Genomic DNA, 24,533 nt, shown 5'->3' on the forward strand with positions numbered 1-24,533 from the left:
TAAGAAAACAAGATTGGGGGAGAAGGGAGGGGATACATGGTTCAACATTTCCATGACCAATTGTACCAATGTTTAAAAAGTGCATTCTACATTTCAGGTTTTTTTTTTTACACTGTTTTGAAGACTTTATGAAAGATCAACCTCTGATGTGGTATGGGAGCATCAACGTCCACAAAGCCAAGGACTGCACGAGAGCTGGTTTGGTAATTGCTTGCGAGCCGATACATGTCAACAATCTTCAAGTAAAGATTTCCCTTGAGAATGGGCCACAAACATGACAGTACTTTTGATGGAAATTCACTTTTCGTAATAATCACAGTAGTTGTTGAAAAAGTGCGATGCACTCAATGAAGGCGGCTCCAACAATGACACACAAATACCTACTTTAACAGCCCTAATTATTCCACACCTTGTTGGATCGGCAAGGGTAAGATTTTGGCTCAAGTTTTTAACAAACCAGCTCGGCAGCAGGATCAGCTTGATGATTGACTGAAGGTGGCAATAATGTGGAAATTGTTCAGGGTGCATACGACAGCTCACTTACTCTTCGCAAAAGACACTGGATTCAATGTCCACCAACTAAAGTTAGCAAACAGGATACAGTTTATCATCTATCTTTAGAATCACACAGCTTTAGTATCATTGGTATCTCTGGTGATGAAGCTGATTCTAAGGGCCGTTCCCCCTCTCTCACCGCAGGCAGGTTGGTGGTCTTTCTGTCTTCTACCAACTCCTCTCCGGACTAGTTCACCCTGTGCTGTCTGGGCTCTGTCCCCCAAATATTCCTTCAGGACGCACAAGATCTGCCAGCAACCCTCTTCTGGTGAAACTACCAAAATCAAGACTCTGCTCACCTTCACTCTTTCATTCCTCTTTTTTCCTGCCTCTGGACCAAACTCCCACACTCTCCTCAAACCCACTCCTCCATGTCTTTAAAACAGCTGTTCACCACCATCTCTTATCTTCCCCCATTCAAAACCCTGATCTTTTCTACCCCCATTAATGCACCCCAAATCCACCTTTTTCAAATTCCGTTTTCTTTCCTGAAAATCCTAATGGTGTCCGTTTGTTTATACCGTGTATCACACCACAGCCCTCTCCCTTCCACAGATCTCCCGATGTCCCTGTTCTCTACTGTTGTGCTTTCCTCTCTCTACCCCTCGTCGCCTGCTCCCTTTATTATATTGTTGCGGTTTTGAGAACCCACACTTGTGTAAATATGACATTATTAAAGGTTACAGGTAGCACCCCTAGTTAGTCCACAAGCAACACGTAGGCCACCACAGGATTCCAGTTATTTCATTAGTATGTGTTTTAGGTAAGGCCGTGTTTCCAATAGTTGAATCTGCATTGTGTCAATCAAATAAGAAGTAGGCCCCATTCCGTTCAGTTTGCAACCTCCCTCTCCAAGCGACGCCATTACGTGCCCTCCAGTCTTCCCATGGCCCCTCCCAAATTGTTACGCGCCTCTGCCAGCAGCGTTCGCTGCCTCGCTGGGCTTCCGTCCAAACGCCGCCATAAGCCATGCGGTGAGGCCCGAGAAAGGGGGCGGAACGCCAAGAAGGTGTGGCCACGTCATCCAGCCGTCAAAGGCGGAGCCGGTAAGCCCTCACCAGCCAACCAGGGCTGAAGGGACATCACCGACAGGCGTGGCTTTGGGCTGGCGGAGCGATCGCTTGGTCGGCTTATATAAGCGAGCGCAAGGCCCTTTCACGGGACTTGTTGGAGGTGCGCGCGTTGTAAGAGGACTCACTCGCTGGCGCTGTTAAGAGAACTGCTTAAGGGACTTGTTGGAGGCGTGCGCGTTGTAAGAGGACTTACGCGGAGAAGGATTGGTGCGCAGAACTCGGACTTGGTCGGGAGAGTGCGCTGATCAAAGGACTTGCCAGCGAGCGCATTGCATTGGCTTGAAGGAGAGATATGGCAGCGCTCGTTAAGGACTCGCTGGGAAACGCGCATTGCATTGGACAATTGGGAGAGCGCACCTTTATCAAAGGAGGACTTTGGGGAGAGGGCGTTGGCACAAGTGTGCACATATTACGTACGCAGGACACCAGCTTCCCCCCGCTATATAAAACTGTCCGGTCGCGTTCAACTACACGCGGAGCTGCCTGCCGGGTTTCACCCGCTGGACCGGAGCCTGGACCCCATCGCCGGACCTTCCACCCTACCATCTACAATCCCCGTGTGAGTGTGTATGTTTGTCCTGGGTATTAAGATAAGACTGCCCTGTGTGCTGCTTCTTCCTCTTCCTATCCTGTACATTCTTTTGTTTCCTCTTCTTTCTGTACATGTGTAATAAATTGCCTTGTTCTTTCTTGGTTTCCTCTTATCCGATCGCATCCGTCCTTTCTCTCATTGGGTAAACGTGGCACGATCGCAACCGCTTAGAATCGGGTTTAGTCATTTGTTAATAGCTCGGATCGCGGATTGCTATCCGCTCGGCAGTTTCCATCATATCCGTGGTTCGAGCGGGAGTTATTCCCTCGTTTCCGGCCGGCGTTAGTAATTGGGTAGTAGTGAACCCCTAGGCCTAACAAACCCTACCTAACGCCGTGCCGGGAAGGACGTTATAACTTACAGGACTCGGGTCAGGCAGATAAAAAGACAAGGGGATTAACCCCCCCCCCCACCCCCCCTTGATAAGGGGAGAGCCGACGATCGAGATCCGTAACAATATCTTCTATGTTTTAGCTCTTACACAAGCCTCGACTTGGTATACAAAAAAAACAAGCGTTACGCCTAGGTCCCCCGTCGGTGAAGTGATGTGAGTTGACAAAGTGGAAGACGCAGAAAACATGCTACGATATGATATTTCGCTCACAAGGTTCAGACATACATGGAGGCGGCCATCTTGGATTTTGACGTGGCGACCCAATTTTAAATAGCGTTCTTCCTTATGCCTAGACACACCCACACACCAGATTAGAAGTTGGTACTTCGCTTATTTTTCAAGATATTCCGCTCACAAGGTTCAGACATACATGGCATCAGACATACATGGCAGTGGCCATCTTGGATTTTGACGTGGCGACCCAATTTTCAATAGCCTTCTTCCTTGTGCCGAGATACACCCAAACACCAGATTAGAAGTTGGTACTTTGCTTATTTTTCAAGATATTTCACTCACAAAGTTCAGACATATATATGGTGGCGGCCATCTTGGATTTTGACGTGGCGACCCAATTTGCAATAGCGTTCTTCCTTATGCCGAGATACACCCACACACCAAATTAGAAGTTGGTACTTCGCTTATTTTTCAAGATATTCATCTCAAGGTTCAGACCTACATGGCGGCGGGCATCTTGGATTTTGACGTGGCGACGCAATTTTCAATGGCGTTCTTCCTTATGCCGAGATACACCCACACACCAAATTAGAAGTTGGTACTTCGCTTATTTTTCAAGATATTCATCTCACAAGGTTCAGACATACATGGCGGCGGCCATCTTGGATTTTGACGTGGCGACCCAATTTTAAACAGCGTTTTCCTTGTGCCTAGATACACCCACACACCAGATTAGAAGTTGGTACTTCGCTTATTTTTCGAGATATTTCGCTCACAATGTTCAGACATATTATATATGGTGGCGGCCATTTTGGATTTTGACGTGGCGACCCAATTTTCAATAGCGTTCTTCCTTGTGCCGAGATACACCCACACACCAAATTAGAAGTTGGTACTTCACTTATTTTTCAAGATATTCATCTCACAAGGTTCAGACATACATGGCGGCGGCCATCTTGGATTTTGACGTGGCGACCCAATTTTCAATAGCGTTCTTCCTTATGCCTAGATACACCCACACACCAGATTAGAAGTTGGTACTTCGCTTATTTTTCAAGATATTTATCTCACAAGGTTCAGACATACATGGCATCAGACATACATGGCGGTGGCCATTTGGATTTTGACGTGGGTTGCACCCACACACCAAATTCGAATGCGGTCATTCGCTTACGCACGCACGCATGCAAGCACGCCCGCACGGACGGACGGACACACGGACGGAGGGGAAAACCATAGTCCCCATTTCGCTCCGCTGTGCGACGGGGGACAATAATTTATAGTTGAGCCGATAATCGAAATCATGCGAGACACCTCAAAGGTAAGTGCGCAGACACATGTATTCATACAACAGGCAATCAATTTACACTTCAACCTCAACACTAAATAAATTGTGCCAAAAACTAAAAAAATAAAATAATGTAGTAGACACTTCCACATCAACCCCAACAGGACTTTGTCAAACACTCAGACAAGAAATGTGCTTTTTGGTGAATACGAACTTTGACTTTGCATGAGATTGCTTATTTTGGTCAGTCAGCGAATTGGAATTGGAAAACCCAAAGTATCAATGTCATGCAGGGAATAAGGGAAATAATTCCAAGACACCATTCGGAAAGTATGCAAAGAATGGAACAATGGGTGAATGGGATCTGCAAGTTCTAGAAAAATTAGAATATGTACCTGCTTTGCTTTTGATTCAGTTTATCACATGCCCTGTAGTGTAAACTTTCAAACTGACAAGCAAGTTCCATGCTCTGCTCATGAAGAAACAATTACCTCTCCATGAAAAAGCTCGAAAGTTTGGTTTCTTAAAGGAACTCTACTTTTGTGCAATTTGTTCAATACCTTAAATAAAATTATGATGAACAAGTCACAATTTCTGATCCTGTGTAAAAAAAAAACGCATCGGTACCTGGGAGGTACAGAAGCTCAGAGAGTTCCTGACACGAAGATAAAGCTAAAAGAGCAGTTTGGGAATAAAATAATAATTGCTGATTCATGGGAAGGCAGATGTCACATTTCAGCACACAGCAACATTGAATCTTCAATGTTATCATGCACCAAAGCCAAATGAGAGAAACAGAAAAAGAGAAACAGCACAGAATTGTAGAAGCGGCAGCTGATGTTATCAAAAGTGACTGACAGATTCATGAGAGATCTCCACACTGGAACAGAGTATTAATTTCTTTCCCCAAGCCCTTCAGTTGATTCTTGGAAACTTTATTGATACAGATACTCAACTGGACCAGGAATAATACTTTCCCCTACATATAGGTCTAGGAATCTAAATGCATCATCATTTTGCTTCAAATATTTTCATAGACACCAAATTTCCATTGGTGTTGCTATTGCTCAAGTCAAAAAAAAAAATCCAAATGAATACAACAGTCTCCCAAGCAACAGGCATACCAGGCTTCAATCAAGGACAGCATGTTGAGTATGTTGCAGAGAATCTCGACCATAATATCAGAACACTTGATGGCCATGACACATTACATGGCATGGAGATCATAGCAACTGTGACACATGAGAAGAAACCTCAGGAATATAAGGCTTCCCTGATTATCCCCGTTTCCTGAGAACACTCAAACTTGTACCAAGGGCAAGTGTCACATTGAAAGATGTTGTTGCTGTTGGGTGAATTGGGATCTATTTTCATCTTACTATAATTCACCAAATGTCCGTCCGTCCGTTCAAAGGTACCGCAAAAACGGCTCAATCGATCGCAACAATATTTTGGGTCGGTATTCCTGGGACCCTTGGGAGTAAAATAGGCTGTATTGTTTTTCCAGTTTTTCCAAACACAATGGAATAATATTTACCGATATGAACTGTGATGTGGCTTTTGTTGAAATCTACAAATACTGTCTATTCTACATACCAGGAGAGAGTAGATCGACTCCTGACGAACTCTTCCTATATAAACGTGCAGCTCCAAAGTAACATGGCAGCGTGTGCAAAGCGACTGAGAAACAGGTGTAGCAGCCTCTTCCGTGTTACAGATTCGGCGCGCACTCCTCACATAAACGTGTGACTGAGACAGACGTGTAGCGGCCGCTTCCGTTTTGCAGAATTCAATCTTTTTTCAAAATGGGCACCATGTACTGTTTAGATTTTGATGATTTGCGTGTGATATGATTCAACAGATGTTTATATGAATCGTTTAAAATAAAAAAAAGCCTTCAATTTCTGATATTTTGCCTTTTCATTTGGGCTTCCCAATTGAAGCTCCGCCCATAGGGCAGGTACCGTTGCTAGTTAATCAGAATGGAATGGTCTCTTCTCTCAACTCTCAAGTACCATGATTTCCCTGTAAGATCTGAAGGGGACGAAACATCCCAGATGGATCTACTATGGCAGGTATGCTGGCCACAGAAATCTCCACATCCATCTTCGTCAGGTTTTAGGCAGGTGTCACATCAAGGAAGTTATACAGGGAAACCATCTGTACTTTTCTTGCCAATGATAGACATGAATGTCCCACATCTATTCAACTTTGAGGTTCGTCAGCAGCTAAGCTCAAAAATACCATGTTACTCTTATCCTGCCCTTTGACCAAACACTCAAACCAGGCTCACTCAAACTCACTACAACTCAAACCAGGCTCACTCAAACGCACTACAACTCAAACCAGGCTCACTACAGGTGAGCCTACAGAAGTGACCTGAGATTAATTGTTCTGCAACTTACATCAAAACTCATAGAACATGGTCACTTGGGCTTAACATGGGCATGGTTGATATTCTTCAAAGATTCAAATGTAGATAGAATATTTAACTGGCTACGGCATCTTCTGGCATTTTCAAATATGCTTCCCTATTTTGCTGTTTCGGGACAACCTTTTGGGCCAAATCAGTTCGACTTTAGCTACAGAACATGGTGCAACTAGATAACACACATCCCAATGTATTCACAAGTTTTCAGAAAGGATTTAATGTTGCACCAATTCAAAGTTGTAACAGAAGCCGAGTTTGGACTTGTCTCTCATTGAAGTGTTGATGAACAGCATCAAAACATCAGGTCGCCTCACTGTCTGAAAAGGAATGGGAGAAATGCAGTGTCTGACGTGGCTATGCTCAATGCCTGCATGTGCTGCAGCAAGCAATGCCATGCGAGACGTGACAGGTGTGAACTTCAGTACAAGTGAGCAGGAAAAGGCTTGCAAAGACCATGGCCAGGAAGATAATTTGACTTTTCTTCTGTTTCTTAACCAGCAGAAGCTTTTTCTGAAGATCCAGCTTTGCACAACATTGCCACTAGACAAGTACATGGTATTAGTCCCCTACTGGTTTCATTGGAGGGGAATACAAGGTGTTCTGTGTCTGTCTGTCTGTCTGTCTGTCCATCCATCCATCCATCCATCCATCCCACCTGTGGTTTTCCAAACTTTTTCCCCATAACCTTTAATATATTCAACTGAAACTTGGTACATTGTTTTATTATGACAAGCCATGTACCAAGTTTCATAGTAAAAAAGGAATGACTGCAATGTAGTCAACCTGCGACACAATATATATTTTTTTACCTCCACTGTCCACTCAACTCCCTCATTCTTGTTGTTGAAGGTATTACACGATTCATATCCGAGGGTCTTCACAGTTTGGTTCAATATTAATCACAAGTCTGACAGACAGCTGGGTCTGATTTCAGTAACCTAGTACACCCACTCCACATAGGAGCGGCAGGAAGAATCATGTTATTTACCCTCTCTGGGGTATATAGATTATATACCCCAGATTTCAGGTAACTGTAGAACGTTGGGGATCAATCACCAAGTGTTCAGTTACCAATTTTCTGGTAGAGCACTCACAAAGTGGCTTAAGCATTCAATTAAGCACTCCATTCAAAACCGTTGATAAGGAACGGCTGGCTTGGCAAGCGAGAGCTATCTGCTTCGTAAAAGAAGTCACCCCGGGTTTCTCGCCTTTCAGATGTGTTATTTCAGGCAATTGTTACGTGTTACCTCCCCAAACTCCGGTTACGGTACCCCTCAGTCTCGAGAGGAAACGCAGCAGAAAGATTTGTTATTTTGAGTGTTCTAATAAACCATGGTAAAACCACACCAATGCAATTGTGTGGAACAAAATAAGTAATTGTATTAAGAACTCTCACATACACAATAATAACACTCAACAAAAGTACCATGAAAATACAATTTGCATCTCATGAACAATACACATGATGGTACCATCATTCCTCAATACTCTCAAAGCAATAAACTCACGATACGCCAAACGTGAGAAATCTTAACAACAATATTACCTGAAACTAAAAATCCTACAAGTATATAATAACAACAAAGGCGGAAGTGACAAATCCGTAACGCAATGAAAAGAAAAATCACCTCACAGCTCAGCTTACATTCTCTAATCTGTCTCATTCCCAAAATCCGTGCACGAATGTCCATGCAGGGTGAAGGTCGAGGTCGTGCAGAACGGCAAGAACAACAGGCAGGTATCGGTGCGGCTGCTGGCAAGGAGTTACGAGGTGAGAGGTCAGGCAGATGTTGGCACGGGGTAACGGTCCCCCAAAACGAGAGTGCAATCCACACCCCACGTCCACCAACGATTAAGCCGCAATGTAAACCAACGGCGATCAACACAAAGAGGTCGATATGGGAATTAAGCCGATATGGAAACGGCGATCCACACGATGAGGTCGATATGAGAATCAAGCCGATATGGAAACCAACGGCGATCAATGATGATGTCGATATGGGAATCCCAACAACAAAACATGATGCACCAGGCGGACAGCCTCTTCGGGGAAAAATGGTTAATCCGCCTGTAACGGAGGCGCTTGCTTTTCCCCACCAACAATAGTTCACGCTCGGTACCAAAACCTGAGATGCAGGTTTAATTGCAATCGCAATATGGGATGACGTCACGGGCAATCCCTTTCACGGGAAGCCTCAATTCAATCGCGACCAATATCGAGGTAGTCCGCTCGCAACCTCGATGCGACTAACGGCTGTCTCGTTCCCCTGCCGATCTTTCTCCTCTCTCCTCTTCCGGTTTCTTTGCCACGTTTTTCTTTTTCCTCCACAAACATTTCTTTTTACCTTATACTAAAGTCAACTCCATTTCACACAGAAATATTAACAACAATATTACCTGAAACTAAAAATCCTACAAGTATATAATAACAACAAAAGTGGGATGGACGAATCCGTAACACAATGAAAAAAAAAAATCATCTCACAGCTCAGCTTACATTCTCTAATCTGTCTCATTAATGCACGAATAAGGTGTCATGTGATTTGAGGTCTTCATGAAACCTTTTTATTTTTGACTCCTTAAATGGGTGTCTTCCAACCAGAATTGTTTTACCTTCTGTAGCCATTTCGACTGCAGCTTGAACGATTTTTAGATCAGCATCAACACTGACATGTTGGATCCAATACCCATAGCTCTGGAGTATTTCACAAAGAAGGAATAGAAACCTTAACTTGTTGGTGTGGTTGGCAATATATTCTTTGTAGCAAAGCATCATATTTACAGAGAAGTTAACTTTCCTTCCATGCGAGCTGTCCCTTTTGGCATGAGCCATGCCCTTGGTGAAATGTTAACTTCCATATCCATGAAACACAATGGTGGTTTTGCCATACTTCTGAGACAGTCTTCATAGAGCTGTAAAATAGCACTGTCGGTGGAACCATGATCAGGCTATAATCACACCCTGAAGAGCAGCATCAATGGCAAAATATACATCAGCATCTTTTTCAGGAGGAGTCCAATTAAGGCTGTCTCGTGTTGTGCACAAAGCTTTTGTGAGTGCAGGCTTTTGTTAGGCCGTCTCAAGTAAAACCTGAGAGATCAAATGGTGATGGCGGAACACCATGGAGTTCATCCTGAACGACAAACGTCAAGATGTCTAAAGTTTACTCAGCTGTTGCTAGTAATCTTCGCATCAGTAACTGTGGATCATACTTGTATGAATTCTACATCCACTTTCACTCCTGGTTTTGAAGCCAATGTTGTAGCTTGGTCTGTTTTTAAAAAAAATTTATTTTATTTTAATTGAAAGATAAGCTTAGCACATTTTTTTGTGTTATCGTCCATAATCTTTTGCCCATATTTAACTACCTCATTCACATTTCCAGATTAATCTTTAACCAGACTAGTGGTAAAATGGTTGCTCCTAGTTTGAGGCATCAGTGGTTCAAACCCTGACCGAGTCATACCAAAGACATTTAAAATGATGCGTGCTGCTTCCTTGCTTGACGTTCAGCATTTAAAAGGATCAGCCAATCAGATCAGATCAGCCAAAGGCACAGCCAATCCCCATCGGTTGGCAACCATTGGCAAGAGGAAATTCCTCTTTAAGAAATGCCCCGCTGAGTGCGGTGAGAAAGGCGGCGCCATTATTAGTGCGACATCGCTTGTACCTAGACGTCCTAGAGTATCTTTGGAAGTGACAGCACAGCCACTGACCTTGGTGGAAGTGCTAAGTGTTTGTCTCGTCAGTATGTCCATGTGTGTGTGAGTGGCAGCTCCATTATGAGCCTTAGACCTTGTATAAAAAAAAAACAAAAAAACAAACACAGTGAGAATCGCTTTGCAATACATGATCCCAATGAATGTTCTTGTTCCAAGCACTCAGCAATTGTGAGGCACATACATTAGGACAAATTGTTTTCAGGTTTGCAAAGCTACAGAATAAGGCGGTGTATAATGTACCACGTTTCACTTGGTGCATGATACACTACATTGTACACTACACTTGGTACATCATAACCTGCGATATCTACAAGGGCTTTGCGCTTATATTGATGGGGTTCTTGTTGTGGGTCGATTTTTGAAGTGTGCACCCATTGGTGGGACCACACCCACATCTGTTGCTCGACTCCACCCACCATGGTACTGAGACAAAATGATAATGGTGCCATTTTGTTTTATGGTGGGCCTAACTCAGGCCTGTAGGCTTCTGCTGATTAAAACACTGCTCGGCTTTGTTGCATCAGATTTTTCTTGGTTTTGTTTGGGTCGAGTATGAAATGATTAGTAAGGTTTAATCAAGCTTGTATGCACCTCCATAAAAAAATAGTGTTACATAATTTTTGAAATATGTCAATCTTGAGAAAATTACCAGGGGCATAGAAAAGGCCCCTTTATATATGGTATGTGCCATGTGGCAAAGTATAGAAAAGAAGGGACATTCTATACCTTGTAGAAAATGCCAAACAATAGAAAAGAATGGACATCAAAAAAATATTGTGTGCATGCTGGTCTACCCTTGTGTTCTTAAGAGGAACCAAGGAATGCTCTCGAAAAGTTCATATAAAGGGGCACCCTACATCTGGTAAATAAAATAAATTTACTTCTTCATGCAGCTGTATCAATCAAATTGGCACCCCTTTATATGAACTTTTCTGGAGCATAGCATTCCTTGATTCCTCCTAAGAACGCAAGGGCAGACCAGCATGCACACAACATTTTTTTGAATGTCCCTTATTTTCTATTGTTTGGCATTTTCTACAAGGTATGGAATGTCCGCTTCTTTTCTATAGTTTGCCACATGGCACATACCATATATAAAGGGGCCTTTTCTATGCCCCTGGCATTTTTCACAAAATACATTTTAAATACGAACAAAATGCATTTGTTCATCGTACAAGACTTTATTCAAGACGATATAAAAGAGTTGAAAAAGTAAGGGGAAAAAAATATTCAACCCAGACGGGATTCAAACTCGCAATATTTATACATATTTAAGTTTAAAGCAAAAAATTCAATAGCTATAAGTGGCAAAGTCCCATACCTCAAATGACCACGGATAGGTTTTTATAAACAAAAGGTTTATTACCACAGAGTGGGTGGGTGGAAGAGAGAGAGTGACACACACAACAAAACTGAGGTAACAGATATAAAATAAATCCCCTGTTCGGAATCATAATGAATCTTACCTATCTAATCGCATTCATTCACACAAGAACACGAGGCAAACATGGCACAAGGTTAAGGAAGGATTTAAGAAAAAAGTTCAGCATTATTCGTATATGTAGTCATCCTGAGCTAAAGGATTCCTTAAGGGAAAAGTTAAGGGAATCCTCAAATTTGCCCTTAAGTATGATTTATGCAACTGGACCATAAACTCCACCCACCTTTGGTGGTGAAGTAATAAAAGGCTCATGGAGATTCTAATTAATTTCTTCACAAGAATCAGTTTATTCCTCTTTCATCTACAAGCACATATTCCCCATGCAACATACAACAAGCGTCATTTAAAATGTGTTAATTACGTGTTCTTCCTTTCAGACATCTCTTCCTATCTCTAGTCTGATTGGTTGCCTGGCATAGCAACAGTTCCTAAGGATTTCCTTAACTTTAAAGAAATCCTTATCCTCAAGCATTGTTTATGCACAGCACTTAAGGAAATCCTTAGCTAAGGAATTACAGTGTACCTTAAGAGAAATCTTTCCTTAAGGTTAAGGGGAGTTTTATGCAACCAGGCCAACACCTTTTCCTTTTTAGATCATCACTTCATCATTGAGTCTGCTATGCAGTCAAGCCAACAGAACTTGCTGCTGGAGCCCAAAAGACAAAAAGTTTGTCTCCGATTTGTGCAAGTGTACAATTTGCCACAAAGGACCATGAACAGAAATTAAAGCAAGGTTCAATCCAAGGAATAAAAACATCCCTTGTGGCCCTCACAGCAAGGAATACAGGCCACTGCAGGTGGTATGACTGCATGGAAATATTCTTGAGTCAATGACAGCAACAAATCCTAATTTAATGAGCTTGTGGCAGATTTCTTCTGGCATAAAGGGCACGATTAATCTTTCACATCGCATACAAACCTACCTACACTGCAACTGCAACTGCAACTATCCCATTTTATGGACCACCAACCAATTTAAGTGGAAGAGCACCCAGAGACATGTAGTTTCAAGAAATTGTGCACGTTTTGTAGCAAAACGTCACAAAAATAAAAAATAGAAAGATTTAAAAAAGAATAAGTACTTGCAATTGCAATATTTGGATCGATAACGACTTTTCAAAGGGACGAAAATGACGACGATATGGAGATAAAAGCGAGAGTTGGTAACGACATTAAGACTGTAGCAAAGTATCAAAATAATATTGCAGCAAGTACATTTTACAGGGCAAGAAATGTGCAATATGTGGATTAAATGAGACCTTTTAATACAGATTAGCGAATATACATGGACAAACTGCTTTGTCTCTACCACAGCTCACTCAAATAATAGATATCCGAAGAAACGGCAACAAGATGCACCAGACAACGCCTGAATATGAAACTAGAGTCCTGTTGCAGTAACCTTGTACAAATCCATCATGTAGGATACAACCAAGCAGATTTGGATTTCCGCATCCCTCAGACTCCAGAAGAAAAGAACCACCAATAGAGGCCATTTTTCCCCACAGAGCAGGGGTTGGCCTTTTTTTGGGCACCGTGGTCCCCTTTTTGAAGCAATGTTTTATGGCCGGATGCCCTTCCTGCCGCCAACCCTGTTAGTCACCTCTTGCGACACACAGAATTACCAGTGAACTGGTACTCAACTTGCCGACCTCGGAAGGATGACAGGCTGAGTCAACCTCCCTGGTGTTAATTCAGCGATCGACCGGGATTCGAACCCAGGATCCTAGGATCCCAAGCCAGCACCCTAACCGCTAAGCCAACACCAGGCTTGTCTCCAGGACGGGACTCCAGGACGTAAGAAAAAAAGTAACGTGGATGTGAACGATATGCTGGCAGCTAAACAAGCAACCGTAATCGTTCAACTAAAACTTGGCTAATGACAATTCGACAACTCCAAAAGTCATATTTTTCCAAGATAAAAATCGAATGGTTTCTACACTGTTCAGAGCATGAGAAAATGAAGGCACTGGACAAACAGTGAACATCCAGCTATGACTAAAGATTTGAAACATCTTTGGAACAATGCATGCCAGGTATAGATAAATTGGCAGAGGCAGAGGCAGGCTGTGTCACTGGTGTTTTATGTATCGTAGAAAGAAGCAGGCACCTCCGGATACTGACTGCAGTGTTTCAAGTTGTTTGTCAAGATGAACTAAACAAGTAAGATACAATCACCAGATGCATTCTTTAAGTCGGCACCTGAAGCACGCAAATTATCAGTCAGGTGTGTAGACTCCTGCAACAGTTCCACATCATCACTACCCCTCCCCATCAGAAATGCATGGTGGATACAAAAGGTATTGTCCTGAGCACAAGTCGTTATCCGGGGATTCCCACTTCTTGGCATATCTCTTGTTGATCCAGTGGCTTAATAACATCTTATGAGGTCAACCAGCTCCTCTCCTCATGTTAAAGAGCCTTGCAACATGGCCAATGAAAGACCTTGCTTGAAGTTGTCTAATGATCGAGTCCTCTCATTTCCTGACAGATGTGACATTGTCATGGATTGTTAAAGAATGTAGTCAGTGGGTTTGTTGAATGATCCACATGCAGGTATCTCAGAAAGATTTTTTCATATTAAAAATGCCAAACTGAAGCGCTTCCTTCAGACACAGGTGCGATTTTTCTCACTGATTGGTAACCACTTGAGTGCCAAAAGTCAGTATGGGCTGATCGATGAAACAATGAGTTTACGTTAATTTATTGCAATTCAAAACAACTATCATTTCAGGCAAAGAGTTTATCATCCATAAGGTGAATGAAGCTCAACAATGTATACATTTATCTCACTTGGAGCATTTTCTTTTTTTCCTTTTCATCAATTTTAGTGCCGTCATTTAAATGTCAATTCTGGTATTTGAAAAGCTACCATGTTTATTTTAATACCCTTGTACATATTTGAACGGTTTAAAATGTGCGCAATTACCATTCACCTCAAGGTTATCACATGAATCCTCCCCATGAGGTTTAGCTGATTTGGCTATATCACATCCGTGCCATATCCATACCTCTATCAGTTAGTTTACTTATCTTGTACATAATAACCATGAAAACTGAAATCAGGACACAACAATGAGAGGGAGGACGGGTGCGGGGTCAACTCAGAGATCACAAGGAGAGTGTGGCTCATCACAGGAAAGAATGGTGCACTGAGTAACAACGGTGTGGCAGATGGCCAATTTCACCGATTTGTTTGCAAAGTGTGACATAATAAAGAATCTTGCAGTGATTTGTTTGGAAATTTGGAGAGCTTTAAAAGCAGGAACAGCAAAATGTAACTGTGGCAGAATGCTGAGTTAATTGGAATTACAAGTGGAGAGATGCACTGAGAGTTTCCTGTTTAAAAGAAATGCGCTGAAGTCAGAGCTTCACAGAAGTTGTGCTTCAGGGCGAGAAGTCAATCATTACCCTGCGCTCGCGAAGCGAAAAGCAGGGTCTGCCGATCGGTTACCATGCGTGCATTTTAAAAATTCATTTTCACGGCAACCGCTGGTCCAATTGACACAAAATTTTACCATAGCAACGCATCCGCATGTAAAATTATTCGGCTCATAGTTATGACGTCATAGGTCACTTGGTATGGACGCAATCTTGGGAAAAACGTTTTACCTCTAAATCTTTGAAACCGCTTGATGGAAAAAAAAATTGATGAAACATGGTGCGTTGTCACGTACTCCCCATGGGGAATAAGATATGTTGATGATGATGTAATCGATACCTTAATTCTGATGTCATAATTCGACAAGTACAACGCTTTATCAGATCAGTACGATATTTTTTCTCTGCAATTATTGGTCCGATTGACAAGGAATTTTCACCATAGGAGGGCCTCCTCCTGTAGAATATTTTAATGATTATTATGACGCCATAGGTCACATGTACAGGCACCATCTTGGAAAAGCTGAAAAACATTGCACCTCTTTTTCTCTGAAACTGCTCCATGGAAATAAAATTGAAACATGGCTCACTGTAAAGTACTTAAAGTACGCCATGCTAGAGCAGGGGTTAGCCTTGCAGTCCCCATGACAATCTACTCCATTTTGCCCCATTTTATGCATCTCCCCTTGTTAACCCCCTTGCCCGCATTTCTTCTTCCACCACCTTTAGCCAAGTCTTTCTTGGTCTTCCCCATCCTCTACTTCCTTATACATTCATTTCCATCACTCTTCTCAACCAGTCACTTTCATCCTTCCTCAACACATGACCAAACCATCTCAACCTGTTTCTCTTCACAGCATCCATCACAGGCTCTATTCCCATCATCTTTCGCAATTCATCATTTGTCTTCCTCTCTCTCAACGATACTCCGCACATCCACCGAACCATTCACATTTCCACCCTTTCTAGCCTCTGTTGCAGCTCTACAGTCATAACCCATGTCTCGCTCCCATAAATCATAACACTTCTTACACATGCAGCATACACCTTTCCCTTCAGCTTCAACGACACTCCCCTCCTCGTCAGCACGCCACTCAGTTCCTGAAACTTCTTCCATGCACATCTCACTCCAGCAACCGTTGCCGAGTCTGATCCACCTTCTCCATTCAGCATGTCTCCGAGGTAGCAAAATGTTTTCACACCTTCAAGCTTCACGCCGTCTCCAAGATCCAACTCAACATGTCCTCCATCTGCAGCTCCCGCTGTGCACACCTTACACTTGAATGTAGCTGCCACACTGGTTAATGGCCCTCTCAGACCACGACATTTTTGATGAACCCACTCAGTGCACATTGTACATTGAATGGAGTTCACTCTGACACCCTTCCTGCACAGAGCACACGGCCACTTCCCAGTTCTTTCCACCTCACCACATGCTTTACCACTTGCCATCACCTTCGTTTTTCCGATATTCACCTTCAGACCTTTTGTCTCCATACATTCCTTCGAATTGTTCATCTTCTCCTTCAGTCCATCATACTTTCCACAATCAACTGCAGATCATCTGCATACAACAACTCCCACGGTAAACTCTCCTTTACATTCCGAGCCAGCACCTCCATCACAGCTACGAATAGTAGTGGACTGAGTACTGACCCATGATGCACTCCTACATTCATCTCAAATTCACCAATGTTCCCGTCCTTCGTCCTTACAGCTGTGCGTGCTCTTTTGTACATTGCCATCACTACTCTGATCAACCATTCCTCCACTCCTAACTTCCTCAATGCCCATGTCATGTCACTACTTTGCATGGAACCCGATCGAATGCTTTCTCCAGATCAACAAACCCAAGAAACTTCTTCCTCTTCTCCATGTACTTCTGTATACGAATATTTTTTAAAAATGCAGTTGACCATGGCATCCAGAAGAAAATAAGTGATGCAAAAATATTTTCCACCAATGCATATTAATATACATGCTAATATATATATATATATATATATATATATAAATATATATATATATATAACACAGTGTGTGTGTGTGTGTGTGTGTGTGTGTGTGTGTGTGTGTGTGTGTGTGTGTGTGTGTGTGTGTGTGTGTGTATGTAATGTTACCGATAGACTCCGAAACGGAGAGGCTCACGTGCTTGATATTTGGCATAGACATGGCCATTGAGCCTGGGATGAACATGGCCCAGACCATATTTGACGAGATCCATATTTTTTATTCATATTTACCTCAGCGCATTTCAGCGAAGTACCCGCTAATCTCAGCCAGTGCGAGCAGCTCGCTGATTCGCTCAGAGCGATCACGTGATGTTCCATCCCGTCACACGTTTGCACGTGATTCAGGGCGAAAAGCCATTGCGTTTTTTCACCTTTATGCGATCGTGTTTTGTGTCGATTTTGTGCGATATGAATTAAATTGTAATTCATATTTCGTGTTTACGAATTCGAATACGAAGGATTTCTCCTTTCCCCTTTCGATTTCGAATACGAGCCTGAGTCGAGAGGGCGAATGTACGGGTTGGGAATGTACGGGTCTCCCTTCCCCCGCCCGGCAACGCCGGTACTGGAGGGTGTGGGTCACAGGATCGGTGAGTCTCCAAAATCCGCTTCGTGCTCTTGCGAAGATGCAGGACGATGTCGCGATTGTTGTGCTGCTCTCCGACCATGAGAACTGCAACGTCATTGTTGACTGGCCCTCCCCTTCCCTCCCCCCTACCCCTTCCCCTCCCTTTTCCCCCTCCCCCCTCAATTTTCCCCTCCTCCCTCCCCCTCCTCCCTCACCCTCCTCCCTCCCCCTCCTCCCTCCCCCTCCTCCCTCCCCCTCCCCCTGTGTCATATATCACACTGCCATATATATATATATATATATACATATATATACATATATATATATATATACACATACATACATATATATATATATACACATACATACATATATATATATATACACATACATACATATATATATATATACACATACATACATATATATATATATACACATACATACATATATATATATATATACACATATATATATATATACACATACATACATATATATATATATACACATACATATATATATATATACACATACATATAGATATATATATACACATATATATATATATGTAAAAAGTTATAGGATGGTGCATGTCAGTCCAGTTTCCTATTTCCTCCATAAAAGGTTCATGCAAATTTACACAAACTTTGTTAGCATAAATAAAACAATGTCTAGCAATTCTGCTTAAACCATCTAAATTTACTTCCAGATTTTATTCCACTCTGCCCAATCAAAAGTAGACTGTTCTCAAAGCGATCACTCTGCTGGATGATGTCACAGCATTGTGGTAGGTGGTGCTTCAAGCACAACAATTTTGGGATTGTTACTGTTATTGCATGTCCCTCCCATCTTAACAAATGCCACGATATCTAATCAATGAGTACATCTGCTAGTATGCAAATACCGTGTGTGTGTGTGTGTGTGTGTGTGTGTGTGTGTGTGTGTGTGTGTGTGTGTGTGTGTGTGTGTGTGTGTGTGTGTGTGTGTGTGTGTGTGTGTGTACGCATGTGTACATGCAAAAACCAAACATCAAGTTAGGATCCTTCCTTCATTGAAATGTTACAACATACTTGTGCGTATCCACTGGTGTCGTCGCACGCCTTGGCCGTGAAAGCTCATCATCTGAAAATCGATAAATGGCAACATAGTTAGACCTGCAAATAGATGCTGGAAAGTAGCAATTAATAATACTGAAGTTACTCTGCATTTATCAAACATGGTTAGGTATGAACGACATAAAAAATGTGCAGTAATATCAGGAATGAGTTGACAGAAGAGAAAGAATCCGAATAGTTGAAAAAATTTCTAAGTGGTACAAGTTTCAAACATGATTTGGTTTATATGCAGTTTTTGGCAAGCCAATGTCTGAATGAGTTTTTGTTGGCTTTGACCATGACTTTGTGATGGCACATCATCTCAATATACAGACACTCCTTGCTATATGCACTCCCGGTTAACGCGTTTTCGCTGATACGCGATTTATAAAGTAACTAGGACGTGCCCGTACGTGGGTGCCCGTTCCTTGCCAAAAAAAAAAAAAAAAATGTCTTCGCCCATGCATGCATGGGCGTGCCCGTAAGTGCGTGATGTGACCGTACAATGAATGTATCGTCCCGACGCCGCAGCTCGGATGGCGCTGCAGTTAATCGGGCCTGTATCGGCAGAGTTATTATAAACGTGTACTACAATCGATCGTACCTTACAGCGTCTGCTCGCCACGTTCAGCATCAGTACGTCGTCACTATGACTATCCGTAAGTCCGGAAGTGACGTCCTCATTTGACTGTCCGGAAGGTCGCATATCGCAGTTACGATGAATCGCAAATTAGTTTTAATTAGTTTTAAAACATAGTTTAACGCAAACATAGTTTGCCAACGTGAAATAAATGAATACGCTCTCAAATGTGCCGTCCGAGGCAGAGTCTGTTCGCCACGTTCGGCACACGTGATAGCTCGCTGCTCTCTGATTGGTTGAATCGTTTTTTGGACATAGCTCGGTAACTACTTCTCCGATTAATATGAAACCTTGAAAAGGCACATCCTCAGGTCCCCAGCAATATACCTGGCAAGTTTAAAGTATATCGGACCCGTGGTTGTCGAGAAACAGCGGTCACAGACAAACACACAGACACATAGACATACACACACACACACACACACACACACACACAGAGATTACTGGAATTATAGATAGACTAGGACGTGCCCGTACGTGGGTGCCCGTTCCTTGCCAAAAAAAAAAAAAAAAAAAAAAATTGTGTAGGGGTTTGTGTGTGTAAACATCCTAGGGCGTGCCCGTACGTGGGTGCAAAAAAACATGCGTGCAAACAACAACAACAAAAAAAAAAAATTGAAACCACGTGGCAGTAACGACCACAGAACCCCCCCCCCCCTCTATTTACATGAATGGTTTGGTCCATTCGCAACGACCACAGAACCCCCCCCTCTATTTACATGAAATGGTTTGGTCCAAAGCGAACGGCTTGCGGAGTTTGGTAAAGAAATCGCCATAGCTCGGTAACTACTTGTCCGATTAATATGAAACCTTGAAAAGGCACATCCTCGGGTCCCCAGCAATATACCTGGCAAGTTTAAAGTATATCGGACCCGTGGTTGTCGAGAAACAGCGGTCACAGACAAACACACAGACATACACACACAGAGATTACTGGAATTATAGATAGACTAGGACGTGCCCGTACATGGGTGCCCGTTCCTTGCCAAAAAAAAAAAAAAAAATGTCTTCGCCCATGCATGCATGGGCGTGCCCATGGGCCCATGGGCGTGCCCGTAAGTGCGTGATGTGACCGTACAATGAATGTATCGTCCCGACGCCGCAGCTCGGATGGCGCTGCAGTTAATCGGGCCTGTATCGGCAGAGTTATTATAAACGTGTACTACAATCGATCGTACCTTACAGCGTCTGCTCGCCACGTTCACGTCATCACTATGACTATCCGTAAGTCCGGAAGTGACGTCCTCATTTAACTGTCCGGAAGGTCGCATATCGCAGTTACGATGAATCGCAAATTAGTTTTAATTAGTTTGAAAACATAGTTTAACGCCAACATAGTTTGCCAACGTGAAATAAATGAATACGCTCTCAAATGTGCCGTCCGAGGCAGAGTCTGTTCGGCACGTTCGGCACACGTGATAGCTCGCTGCTCTCTGATTGGTTGAATCGTTTTTTGGACATAGCTCGGTAACTACTTGTCCGATTAATATGAAACCTTGAAAAGGCACATCCTCGGGTCCCCAGCAATATACCTGGCAAGTTTAAAGTATATCGGACCCGTGGTTGTCGAGAAACAGCGGTCACAGACATACATACATACATACATACATACACACAGAGATTACTGGAATTATAGATAGATGAACACTTTTCACAATGTGCCATGTATTTTCGCTGACACTTTTTTTTTCTGCCGCCGCATCTAATGGGGCAGCGTATGTGCTGTGATGGTGAGGATGGAAGGAGATTATATTGAAGGAGCTGGGGCTCCCACGTCGATCGGAAGAATGGACGCGACAAAAAGCTGGAATTCATCCGAGTTGCTTTAATCAAACCAAACACTCAGGCACTCTGAAAAGCCCGTTTATCGGGCAGCAATATATATACATATTATCCCGGAGCGTTTGCCCAGGAAAGGCGAGAGGGGGCGTGGCCCAGCGTCCTGGCAAGTTGAGGGCGAGCCTGCCCGGGCGTCCTGGACGAGCCCGGCATGGTGATCGCTCCGCGTCCTTGATAGGTGCAAGGCGATTGTGAAAACCCAGCGGTAGCCGCTACACACGTCCCCCCCAGAATCGACTTGCACCGGCAGGGTCAATTTGAGGGGGGTCCTGATGACCCGGCCGAAGCGACCCCTGGCGGGTCGTGAGAGGGGGTCCGGTGTGGTGGTGGGCGGTCGAGTGGGGGGCACCGTGGACGGGGGGCGGCCTCGCCGCGGCGGAAGGGCCACCCGTGGTGGATGGTCGACGTCCACGTGCGCCGGCTTGAGGCGGTCCACCGCAATCCGGTCCGACCTGCCGCCGATGTCGATGATGAACGACTTGTCGTCCCGTCGCAGCACCCGGAAGGGCCCGTCGTACGGCGGCCGGAGTGGCCCCCGATGTGCGTCGTGACGCACAAAAACATACTCCGCTGTGCGAAGTGCTGGGGGGACGTAGGACTGGGGGTCACCGTGGTGGGATGTTGGCACGGGGGCAAACCGTCGGGCGGCCTCCTGGAGGTCCGAGCGCTGGTGAGCTGCGGACCAGGGACTGGTAGCGTCGGGCACGAATTCGCCCGTGACGCGTAGCGCCTGGCCATAGACAAGCTCGGCGGTGGATGCCTGGAGGTCCTCCTTGGGGGCCGTGCGGAGGCCCAAAAGGACCCACGGCAGCCGGTCGGCCCAACCGCCGTCTTGAAGGCCGGCCATGAGCGCGGCCTTCATGGAGCGGTGGAATCGCTCGCACAACCCGTTTGCTTGGGGGTGGTAGGCCGTAGTACGGTGGAGCTTGACCCCCAGGTTGCGGGCGACCGCGCCCCACAGCTCGGAGGTGAACTGTGGTCCGCGGTCTGACGAGATGTCCGCCGGTGCGCCGAAGCGGGCGACCCAGGTGGCGATGAAAGCCTGCGCCACGTCGGCGGTGGTGGTGGAGACGAGGGGAACGGTCTCCGGCCACCTGGTGGTCCTGTCCACCATGGTGAGCAGGTGTGTGAACCCCCGTGACGGGGGGAGGGGGCCCACCAGATCCACGTTGACGTGGTCGAAACGTCGTTCGGGCACGGTGAAAGGTGCCAGCGGGGCCTGGGTGTGTCGGTGGACCTTGGCCCGTTGGCAGGCCGTGCAGGTGCTGGTCCAATCGCGGACGTCCCGACGCAGGCCGTGCCAGACGAATCGCTCCGTGACCTTGGCCATGGCGTAAACCAACGGCTTGTGGTCGACGAAAGGTCGGCCCTCCAGGAGGTGGCGGAAATGGCGGACGTCCAGGTGTAGACCGAGGAGCTGCCGGTCAAACGTGCTGTATTTGAGCTCGTTCGGCCGGAGCTGCCGGCTGAAAAAAGCGAGTGGCTGCCAAACCCCGTTCACCCATTGCTCATGTACGGCGCCCACCGCGTAGTCGGAGGCATCCATGGTGAGGGCGATGGGAGCGTTGAGCACCGGGTGAGCGAGCAGTGTTGCATCGGCGAGGGCCCGCTTTGAGCTTTGGAAAGCCGCATCCATTGCTGCGGACCAGGCAATGTCGTGCTTGGCCGGCTTGCCCCGGAGGGCTTCGTAGAGGGGCCGCATGAGTTGAGCAGCGCGGGGCACGAAGCGGTGATAAAAATTCACCATTCCCAGGAATTCCTGCAGGGCCTTTATGGTGCGGGGACGCGGGAACGTGGTGATGGCCTCGACCTTGGTTGGCAGCGGCACGGCCCCGTTCTAGGTGATGTGGTGGCCCAAAAAATCAACGGCCGTCGTGCCGGTGGCATTTGGCCGGGTTGACGATGAGGCCGTGCTCGCTGAGGCGCCCGAACAGTGTTCGGAGGTGGAGGAGGTGCTCGGCCCGGGACGTGCTGGCGACGAGGATGTCGTCCAGGTAAACGAAAAGGAACGGCAGGTCACGCAGCACGCCGCCCATCAAGCGCTGGAACGCCTGAGCCGCGTTCTTGAGACCAAACGGCATCCGCAAGAATTCGAATAGGCCGAACGGCGTGATGATTGCCGTTTTAGGGACGTCGGCCGCCCTGACAGGTACCTGGTGATATCCCCGTATGAGATCAATTTTCGAAAAAATGACCCGTCCGCCAGACGGGCGGAGAAGTCTTGGATATGCGGGATCGGGTACCTGTCGGGGGTGGTAGCGTCATTGAGACGGCGGTAGTCGCCACACGGGCGCCATCCACCCCCCGGCTTTGGCACGATGTGCAGTGGCGAGGCCCACGTGCTATCGGAGCGCCGCACGATGCCGAGGTGCTCCAACGCGTCGAATTCGGCCTTCGCCACGGCGAGCTTGGCTGGGTCGAGGCGGCGGGCCCTGGCGTAGACCGGCGGGCCCGTGGTTGGTATGTGGTGCTCGATCCCATGCCGTACTGCGACGGCCGAAAACGTCGGCCGCGTGAGGTCCGGGAACTCCGTGAGCAGGCGAGCAAACTCGTTCGCCGCCGGGACGGCGCATGCCAGCTCGGTCGGCGCGGAGCTGCTCAATGTGCATACCAGGGAGCTGAAGGTTTCGGCGTTGATTAAACGACGCCGTTGGACGTCCACCAGCAGTCCGTGTGCGCAGAGGAAGTCGGCGCCTAGCAGAGCCATGGGCACGTTTGCGGTTACAAACGTCCAAGCAAAGCGTTGGCCGCCGAAGCAGAGGGTGACGTTGCGCGGGCCGAAGGTGCGGATGGTCGATCCGTTGGCCGCAACCAAGGAGGGGCCGCAAACCGCGGATTGCCTGTCCTGGTCAGAGGCGGGTATGACGCTCAGTTGGGCGCCGGTGTCGCACAGGAAGCGCAGTGCGGACGCTTTATCCGTGATGAACAGTAAGTTGCCCGTGTGGCCGGCGCTCATGGCTGGTAATGAACGCCGGCCCGGCCGTTTCCCGGCCTGCCGAAGGTTCACGGGGGTCGGCATGTCCGGGCCTTCTGTCCGAACCTGGCATGATAGTAACACCACGCTTGGTCAGGTGGAGGCCCCGGTCGTCGTGCTGGAGGTGGTCGGCTCGGTGTAGCGGCCGCCAATTGCGTCGGCAGTTCGGTCGTCGACCGTGCCGGGTGCTCGGGCGCCATGGGTGTTGCGTCGGACGGCGGTGGGTCCCATGTCGCCGCTGCGATGCGCTGTCCTGCGGCGGAGATCTTGTCGGCTTCTCTGGCAAGGGCCCGGGGATCTGTGATCGTCGTGCTTGCCAGGGCGAGGCGTACCGGGTTAGGCAGCTGACGG

At 45.9% G+C, this 24,533-nt stretch overlaps 1 protein-coding gene across 6 annotated transcripts in view; it reads right to left on the reverse strand.

Moving 5' to 3' along the window:
* FCHO2 (FCH and mu domain containing endocytic adaptor 2) overlaps window positions 1-24,533 on the reverse strand; it is a 146,341-nt gene that overhangs the window by 38,066 nt on the left and 83,742 nt on the right. For all 6 annotated transcript variants that reach the window (XM_078776953.1, XM_078776943.1, XM_078776970.1 and 3 more), the window contains one exon: window positions 18,706-18,757. In XM_078776953.1, coding sequence (XP_078633079.1) covers window positions 18,706-18,757 — 52 coding nt within the window. The remainder of the gene's footprint in view (window positions 1-18,705; window positions 18,758-24,533) is intronic.

This window comes from Myxine glutinosa, chromosome 1 (genome assembly GCF_964187855.1).
Source record: "Myxine glutinosa chromosome 1, kmMyxGlut1.1, whole genome shotgun sequence".
In the NCBI taxonomy this organism is placed as follows: domain Eukaryota; kingdom Metazoa; phylum Chordata; class Myxini; order Myxiniformes; family Myxinidae; genus Myxine; species Myxine glutinosa.